General features: G+C 45.9%; 1 gene segment (V, D, J or C); it reads right to left on the bottom strand.

Annotated features, from left to right (window-relative positions):
- Positions 1 to 1,755: 1,755 nt before the first annotated feature.
- LOC119877224 lies at positions 1,756 to 6,331 on the bottom strand. The segment is given in 4 exon segments: positions 1,756 to 2,323; positions 2,886 to 3,232; positions 3,329 to 3,386; positions 6,288 to 6,331. Coding segments are annotated over 4 exon segments (570 nt in total).
- Between the last annotated feature and the right edge of the window lie 3,770 nt (positions 6,332 to 10,101).

Below are 10,101 nucleotides of genomic sequence, written 5' to 3'. Positions count from 1 at the left end.
AATGACTTGCAGTCTGTGGGTGATGTCCACTACGAGGCTTCAGGAAGTGTTCCTCGGCTTCCAACTCCTTAGCACCTTACTTCCCAACCCACCCTGGGCTGCCCTGGACTTGGGAGGTGCAGATAGAGGAATGGTGGTGGTGCAGGAGACAGTGGGGTGGAATGAGGCCACTAGTGTGATGATGATGTTTATTTTCAGGTTTAGTTTTATGTGTGTTGCATGTTCACCTGCAGTTGACTTTTGGAGAATCTTGATGAAGTTAAACGGTCCCCTACTGGTTGGGCCAGTGCCAAAGTATCTTGGTGTTGTAAGATGAGATAAGGACAGTTAAAACCCAGCCATCTTGCTCATTTCCAAAAGGCCACAGCTAATGGAAAGAAAACATCCATCTGCACAACATGCTCCTGCTGTCAAACACACTCTTGGGCTGTGGGGTGAGGGTTCCCCTATTTATATACCATGTTCATTCCACTAGCTGCTATGTGGGTTGGGATCCGATATGGAGGACTGTGGCACCCTTAGTCCACTCTGATGACACCATTCGAAGGAATGCACTGCACGCAGACAGCTTGTAGCCCTAGGTGATCGCAGACATGAACCAGGATCTGTGTCCACGGCCGGCAGGTGATTCACAGAGGCTCCTATTTCAGTCTCATTTGGTCAGTGTAGGCAGGGTGAAACGAGAATGACATGTTCCGCAGTACTAGCATGTGTGATCAGTTAGTAATGGATAATATAACTATGAAAACAATGATTTTTATATGTTTTTAGTCTTTGATCAGCATTAATTTCGTAATATAATGCTGCTTCCATTACTCAAAATCATTGTGTCTCACCCACCTCAGGAATTAAAAAAATTACTTGAGCCCAAACATCAAGATAATTCAAGCATCCATCTATACAAAATCCCCTATCCATAAGGTAATATGAGCCCCTTTCTAATAGTCAAAATATCAATCTCACTTCAGTAGGCATTAATGGACCTGCCACTGAATCAGTGCTGTACATTCTAAGAAGATTCTTTTAGTGTTTTTGTAAATCAGCCATTTAAACAACCATTTAATTAGCCAACATTTCCTTAGCACAGGAGGACTGTGTGTGCCCAAGCTGTCTTTGAGGAAGCTCACCTTATACACAGGGAGAAAGGCAGAGGGAGGAAGTGACTCAAAGGCACTATGGAACCATGTTAAAAACTGAGATTTGCATTGACTTGGGATGACCTCTCATGACATTGTTTTCATATTTAGCAAATTTCTCTGTAACCAAATGATAATAGGTCAAATCTCTACTCTGTAGAGTCAGGTACTGACAGGAAAGGGTTCGGTGTGTAAAGGAAAGGGGGAAGACAAATGAGGGAAAAACCCCAGAGTAGAGCAAAGGTAAACTTCTGCTCCTCCACCCCTACCCCTTCCTGACCATGCTGGAGTTCTTAACCTTGAACAAGGCCTTAAGGAGAGGGTTGGTTGTTGGTTGGGTTCCTCCTTCACAGCCTTGCCTGTCTTAAAAATAATCTCTCACTACAAAGGCAGCTCAGAGAGATAGATAAGGAGTTAGTGAATCATAGGGGCCAATTTCTTTAAGATCGTGTACATTTTCCTTACAATAATCATTTTTGTCAATGTGATATATTTTACATAAAATTTGAATTTTCAATTAAAAATGCATTTAATTCAGTTTAGACCTCTTCAGAGGGCTTTTTCTTCTTTCCCACATACAATAGCAGGGTTTTCCTCTTTGGAACTAGAGAATCAGTAATGTAGCTCTTCTTTATTTATTTATTTTATTTTTTTGTCAAGAGGTTGACTAATATTATAAGAAGTAAGTATAGTGATATCTTATTGATACAATTTTTGGATTGATACAGAAGTCATCACATAATTGTGGCAGTTACACAACTTCATTTTACAGAGGACAGAAGAGAGGTGCAGGGAATCTGATCCCAAAATCCCACATGGAGCAACATTCATTCAGAGCAGAAGGTGGAGGTCCCCAGACTCATCCGGGCTGATGCACTAACCTGCATGAGGATCATATCCCCCCACAGGAGCTGAGCCCCAGACATGCCAGTGCAGGAGGGTGCTGAAAAGTAGGCCCTCAGCTTTCTGAGCTTCTGCTCCCTGACTCTCCACTGCAAGTAACTAAGCAGGAGGCGGGGCAGCAACATAGAAAATGGAATCAGGAGGTGACTTTAGATCCCAGCTTTCAACCATTTTGTGGCAAAACTCCAGGAAGTCCTTTACCCTTGAAATGATTTGCAGAGTATTTTATTACCACATTCATCATGGGCATGGTCAGATTCTTCAATCGCCAGTCTGCCACAGCTCTGTTCATTAGAAATAAATATAAATCACTATTGGAGACACAAATATTTTCATCCTGTTGCATTTTAAAAAGCTAAAGAAGCAAATAAGATTCTAGGATTACTTTATTTACTGCGAGATATCTATAATAGTATTTCAACATCTAATCAGTATAGAAATTACTAAGAAGATATTTCATTTTTTTAGACTCCAGAATAGGACTTGTATGTGCACAAGCAGTCATCTCAGCTTGGAATAGAGGACTAGCTGCATTCCTAGTGCTCAGGGCCCACATGTGACCAGTGGCTAGTGGTTACAACATTGAGTGGCACAGATTTTGTTCCAAATCCTTCAAAGACACTCCCCCCTTACAATCTTTAGAAAAGTCCTTCCAGGCCAGACAGCTCCCTGGGTCTGCACAGCCTGAGCACTAGGGGCTGCTTAGCTTCCAGATTATATGCAGTGGACCTTCGGAGAAGTTGTCCACCCAGAAGACAGGATTGCTGAGGGCGGACTCCAGGACAACCCAGAGACCTACAGTGAGAGGAAAGGTGCCAGCCGTGGAGCACCCTGGGAGATGGAAACCTTTTTGTGCAGGGGCCAGGGCAGCAGGAGTGGCTGTGCTCTTCCCAGGCAGCGCAGTAGTACACGCCTTCGTCGCTCTTCTCCAGCTTCTGCACCAACAGGTTACAGCTGTAACTGTCTTTGCCTTTCTTGGCATTGACTTTGTGTGCTTTCACAGATGTATCCCTCTGCACACTTGAGCTGGACATGTCTAGGTAGAGGAGCCTCTTGGGGGCTGCAAACTTCTTGTGGAAGTACCAGTGGATGTAGTAGACTGAGCTATCCACTGTGCACAGCAGGGTGGCCGAGGTGCCCAAGCGCCCCACGACCACAGGAGTCTGCTCAAGCTTGAGCCCTGCCTCCACCACCTGAGAGAGGGAGAGGGGGACCGCAATGAGACAAGGATGGCCAGGAACCACAGGGCATCCACCACACCCTGCACTGTGGAGGGATTTGGGACTTACCGGGAAACAGGAGGGCACACAGGACAGCAAGGGGACCCAGCATGGTTTACCGTCCCACCTGGTGAAAAAGAAGACCAAGGGACTTCGGAGCTGCACTTGCTGGAAGGAGACTGCCTGGGTGGGTGGCAGAGGGCAGGTTAAGTTCTGAGACTCTGCTGCCCAGGGCACCTGCAGGTACTGGTAAGAGAAGGCTGGATAGAAGGAGGTGCCAAAGGGCAGGGACTGGTTCTGACCACAATGGGGGAGGGAACATAATGCTCAGGGTGCTGAGAAACACTGAGCAAAATTGGTGCATGACAGCACCAGTGAGACAGCAATCCTTGATTGGACATCCACTACATCTGAGCACCACCCGAATTGGTTTCTGCTCATTGTTTGACAAATCCGGGAAAATGCCCCTGTGGATGAATGCTACTTCCCTCACTTTAGAAATGGAGAAAGCCTGGTTGATCATTTAAGTAACCTTCCAAGACTGCATATCTACAAGGTATTGGTGAGGATATTCCCAGGTTTGGCTGGAAACAAAGCTCAAGCCTCAAATGGCCACTTGGTCCTAACAGAGGAATGTGTGTGCAGCCTGTTTGGGAGGCAGGGATAAGTACAGAGCAAGAATTCCTGCTGAATTGTTTTCTTGCTGCTTTCTCCCTTTTCTAGAATTTTCCAATTAGATTATCTTACTTTTGTGAAGTAAGTCCCTAACCTTTTCTTATAAAACTAAATTTTATTTCTATTGTCAGCATTCAAAACTCTGTTTCTATTACTGTTGACATTTGTCTTCAAACATTGCTGACATTAAACACCTGTTGGCCATGATGTGGCTTAGTGTGTAATTGAAGTCTGCCCCAAACCTCTAGCCAAATACTCCCCTGGGTGTGTCAAACTGAAAAGTGAAACAATTTAGTCTGTAAGGCGTGGTGTCATTTATCCAAAGAACAATCCATGGATTGGGCAGTTTAGGGCCTCACAAGCAGTGGACAACCTGCTCCAGGTTTCCCAGGGCAAATGGGATTTTCATAGAGCCTTAGAAGCAGTCCAGAGGCAGGATAAGCTGGGAGGTCAGGGATTTCCTCACAAGGCTGCAGGTCAGACAGTGTACTGAGATAGTATTCAGTTTAAATTTACTGGCTGGGGTTGCATATCTGATCTTACTTAGATCAGGGGAATCATCACACATTCCTGGTGTTTGGGCCTGGTTGACTGGGATGTCTCTCTGGTCAAGGGCAGCATTTACAGGACAGGAGAGTTACCTAAATTTGAGTTTGCTGACTTGGCACCTCAGAGTGTAGAAGGTCCATGCTGGGCCTGGAAGTGCATTTCAACAGGTGACAATTGTTTGCCTGTCCTCTGCTTCTCTTCCAGCTGTGGTGCATCTATGCTCTACTCTACATGGCTCTAAAAGATCATATTTGTTAAAACATGCACACATTTTTAAAAAGTTGTAGGAAAAACCTTTCAGATGGGACACAATAATAGCCTCATTGGTGTTTGGGGGATCTGAGCAAGACACCATTGGTCTTCAGGTGAGAGGAATCAGGTGGCTGTGGAGAGAGCAGTACTTCCTGTCCTCCCAGGTCATCTTGCTGCGGCCATGAATACAACTGCTCTGATGGCCCCAGACCTCAGCCCCAGGGGAGAGGCAGGTGGGTCAGAGCAGGTGTGGACTCAGGCAGACCCCGTGCAAAGAGCCAGGTGATGAAGCTTGGACCTTTTCCTTTAACTTCTGAGAGGCTGGCTTACTTTTCCCGACCTGGGACAGCTCCCTTCTGACCATGGGAGAGTCTGAGATCTAATGTGACTTCTTCACTTAGTCACATGGAATGAATTGGATGCACATGAGATATCAACCCTTAGTGAACTAGACAAGCCCAGAAAACCATAAACAGGAAAGTCACTTTTTTTTTAAATTTATGATAGTCACAGAGAGAGAGAGAGAGAGGCAGAGACAGGCAGAGGGAGAAGCAGGCTCCATGCACCGGGAGCCCGACGTGGGATTCGATCCTGGGTCTCCAGGATCGCGCCCTGGGCCAAAGGCAGGCGCTAAACCGCTGCGCCACCCAGGGATCCCGGGAAAGTCACTTATATAATTTAATGATGGACTATAGATAAAACATTCTTTTTTCTTCAATTTACGTGTTTATAATACTTTATGTTGAATACACACTTTTTCTTAAAAAATATTTCTCATTTGTTAAATTATAATCCCACTTTAAAACTCAGTCATAGGTAATATCCTGGACATTCACACTTTGCTATACAATCACAGAAATTTAGACACTTAAAGATGAAACTATGAGCTGCTGCAGTAAGATTAGAAGCCCCACCCCATTCTCTCTACTGTGTGCACCTCTTGTTGAGTGACCTTCAAATTCAGTCACTACATGCAGAGCACCCACCACATGCCAGAGATAGGGGCCAGGCTCTTTTTCCAATATAGGTTACTTGAACATTCCTCCTTTGGACTTTTGAAGTAGCGTGACAAATCTGACCATTTTTAAATGGGCTTTATTAGAAGAAATTAGGATCAGTTGTCTTGGTCTACACTAGACTCTCCTCAATAGATATATGGAAATGTGAATGAGTATAAGTGTATGTGTCTGCTCATAGAAAATTAATTTGCTAGATAAAGCCTTTTGCCTCTTTATGAAAAAGGCAGCCTCATTGGATTGTCTGATTTTATGGGAAAAAAGTGCAAAGTGCTATGCAATATTGGTCATAAACTACAAAATTATTTGTTCTTTATCTGAAATTTGGAGAAATGCAAATCAGACCCAGAACGAGGTATCACCTCACACCTTAGAATGGCTATTCCCAAAATAGTAGAAATATCAAGTGTCATCACAGAAGCTGAGAAGTGAGGAAGGACAGGGACTCTGGCTGACCATCCTTTGCTCAGGGACCCCTTGTGCAGAAGGCTGCCCCAGGAGATGCTCTGAGAGCAGACTATCCCAGGCAACCTCACTGTCTTGCAGTCCCAGAAAATCCTTGCTCGGCCAGCAGTCTCATGTTTTCAAACCTAAGAAAGTAGTAATTCCCATCAAACTAGATTGGAAAGAAAATTCTTTAACAAGTAACAAGAAAAATTGCTCCCAACAGACTGTTAGTACAGCATGGAAAGGGTGCACTGTTGGCGCTAGACTTTATTCATGGAGTACAGGGTACAATAGAGATGGTGTGGGAAGACAGAGAAAGAGAAATCTTAAATTTCTCCCTCTTTGCCTGCTATTGTTACTGGTGATTATAGTTCATTTATACTTATATTTTAAAATTCATGCTCATAATATTAGGCAGGAAAATGTCAGTGTAAGGGGAAAATGCAAATATAGGATTATTTTAAGATTTTATTTAATTTGAGAGAGATAGGGCATGAGAGAAAGAGAGCAGAAGCAGAAGGAGGGGTAATGGGAGATGCAGACATCCCACTGAGCAGGGATCTGGATGAGGAACTCGATCCCAGAACCCTGGGATCAAGATACAAGCCAAGGGAGATGGTAACTGACTGAGCCACTCAGCTGATATATAATTTTTAATGATAGCTAATAATTCTGTGATTTGTCATTTTAATTCATGTTTGTAAATTTTACTCCTTTTGTAGATACCCACTGAAAATAGGGGGGGAAGAAGTAATAATCCAGAGGTGAGCACCCTAGCATCTATATTATGGTATCAAACACCACTTCCTACTCCAAGTCCCAGGGCTCAGCTGAGAAACAACAGCAAAGAGAAATCACACAGTCATAAAGGAACCGACCACCTTCCTTCCTGTTCCGACGTGGACCATGTCCCAGGCTAGCATGGGCCTTACCAATGGCAGCTCTTCTCGAGGGAATTATTACCACCCCAAGTGCAGGAGAGGTTAGAGAGAAGTCGAGAATGAGGAAATCCCCCTTGTGCACCCCCAATGAGACGCTGGATGTCTGGTCTCCTGGAGCCTGTGGGATGCAGGCCCAGGGGTCTGTGCTCGCTATGGGGTTGGAATTAGTCCAAGCTCACAAATATGCCCCTCCTCCTTGGAGGCTCCTGCTGTCCACACCTGCCATGTGCCAAGAACTCAGAACGATGATGGTGGTGATAGAAACCTTCATCAACTTTGTGCCCCTGGGGACAAGGACATCACACACACTAGTGCTTATATTTCTATTTCGGCTGGACTGGAGGTGCTACCTCGTAGCTGTGGGAGAAATAGTCTGTTTAGCAGGAATTATTAGAATGTCCTACAATTTCCTGAGTTCTCTCTCTCTGTTGTATTGTGACCACAGTGAACTTGGTCAGTAGTGTTCATAATGAGCTTTGTGAGGACTCATACCTGTCTTTCAGAGCACTAGGACAATCACCTGAAAGACGCTGGATGTTTAATCTATAGGCATGGTACACTGTATCGTGCGTGTGTTTCAGACATTCTTGTAAGTGTATCAATAAAACTAGTTTACATAGTGTGCTTCTTGCACAGAATTTAGAAGAAACTCTCAGGAAACAGAATTTTCACGCAGTCAGTCTAGGGTGACACATGGATGAGAACCTGCCTTGATGCAAATCACCACTCAACACACCAGACTAAGATAGTTGTTGACAGTGGAAGAGAGAGGAAGCCAGACTAGGGCCCAGTTCATGCTCCAGGGCCCCCTGCTGTTTGGTGCCACTCCACAGCTTCCCAGACAGCAGCCCCATCCCCTGCTAGGGCAGTGGCAGGGCTGGGCCAGGACAGTTTCCAGAAGAGTCCAATGGAGCCCAGAAACTTCAGCCAGAGCTTCACATCCTGCCTGCCTTTCCCACAGGCTCCAGGGCTGCCAGGTGCTCGCAACCTGCAGGGAACAGCTGGTTCAGACCCAGTCCCTATGCCTGCCAGCCTCCCAGATCTGCTGGCCTCGTGGATTGACCAGTCATGGGTCCAGCCTGGGGGCCCGGCCCTCTGAGCACCCAGCGATATGGTCTGATCAGTGGTGTGCTGAGGGGAGAGGTCGTTCTCATATGGAGCTGCCAAAGGGGAGCCCTGGAGGCCGAATGATACCTCCTAACTCCCTGAGGATTTATTGCATCGAAGAGGACAGAATGACAGCTCCAGTCCAAGCCCTGCCTCTTGGGGGACCTGTGTCCTTGGGAAAGTCACTATGAATAAGAATAATAATGCTCACTCTGGAGACATCCTCCACCATGGGCCTGGGATGGGTCAAGTTTATTCCTTTGTAAATAAATACTATTTGTCAACTCACATACAATGTGATTCTTTACCCATTTGTTCCCTATAATAAAGTACAAGTATGATTATAACAACCACACTTGATACATCAGCAAATTGCAATCTTAAAACTTTTCATTTGATCAAAGTAATGTAAGTAATGAAGCCTTGATTCAAACTCAACTCTAATAAACGCCAAATCTCACACACTCATGACACCATCCATTCCGTATACAAGATTTCAACGTGTGTGTGTTGGTGTGAGTGTGTGTGTGTGTGTGTGTGTGTAGAAAGAGAGAGAGAGAATTTCTTTTAAGCTCTAAAGACTAAGGGGCCATGAGGAAAGTTTCAGAGAGCTTGCAGAACTCAGGAATCTCTCTCACTTGCCAGGAGCAAGGAGCAGAAGCTGTTCTTGAGGAGCCATCATTCAGGTAACGGTGCTGGAACCAGAATATAGGAAAGATTCCTCCAGCACTTGTGAATTAAGAGTTGCTTGCCTTTTTTGAGAGGCTAATTTTAAAGGTTGTAACAGAAACCATCCATTAAATAATAACAAATGCACTCTATTGAGTGTCACACGCTGTACACACCGATTCCCTCCCTGCAAGCCTCAAGCAGGTGTCATTCATCCCATTCTGCAGATGAGACAGAGGCTTAGGGCGGTGGAGTCACCCACCTGAGATTGCCCAGCTAGAAAAGACACACGGAGAACTTCAGGTCTGCCAGGCTCTGAGGCCTGTGCCCTACGTAACCTGCGTGGATGTTTGTGATTCAGGGATTAGTTTTGTCCTCACTGGGCTGTTGCTTTGAATGCGAATTGTGGTCCTGTCTTCAGTACTGAGATTCTGGGTTAAAAGCTACAGTAGTGGGCTTGCTCCTTCCTCTGTCTTCCGGCCCCCCCTGCTGGGCGCTGCAGGCAGGTCCTACAGGGACAGTCCTCTGGGGTGTCCAGGCAGGAAAACCTGCTTCCCAGGTGTGGACACAGTGTGTTTGGCAGTTTTAGGTAAGGGGTTCCTCCTTGCAAGGCCCCCGTTTCCCAGCCTCAAATGAGAATATTGATTTTATTTACTCATGTGAGACATAGGCAGAGGGAGAAGCAGGCTCCCTGCGAGGAACCCAATGTGGGACTCTATCCCAGGACCCCACCGTCAACCCATTTCTGTCCATGTGTCTGTCCCCACAGTTCACTGCTCCCCTGTGCCGCTCCTTGTACCACTATTGCAGCCAGGGCACTAATTCATCCCCCGGCAGTGACGGGCACTTGTACTGCACCCAGACTGGCTGTCACAGCAAGGCTGTCCCCCACCCCTCGAGGCTCTGCTGCTGGGCGTCAGCATTTCCCTGGGAATCTGATCTCCCAATTCCTGGTCCTGGAAATACACATGCATATTCTGTATAAACACTGCCTGTGCTGTCACCTGACGTTTAATGTTTCACCAACCTGAGGGCAACCACACCGGGTCAGGTTGTTTGAGGAGGTGATGGGCACCTGTCTGATGACGAGGAAGCTGAGGGGCTCTCTTCATACCTGGTGCCCATGAAGGTTCTCAGAGACCAGCTTATCCGTGTCCTTTAGGTGCCATCAAGGGGAAGCTGGGTT

The sequence above is a fragment of the Canis lupus genome, chromosome 18, assembly GCF_011100685.1.
Source record: "Canis lupus familiaris isolate Mischka breed German Shepherd chromosome 18, alternate assembly UU_Cfam_GSD_1.0, whole genome shotgun sequence".
Lineage (NCBI taxonomy): Eukaryota > Metazoa > Chordata > Mammalia > Carnivora > Canidae > Canis > Canis lupus.
Note: the sequence above shows the minus strand (reverse complement) of the source record. Positions and strands in the feature narration are given on the sequence as shown.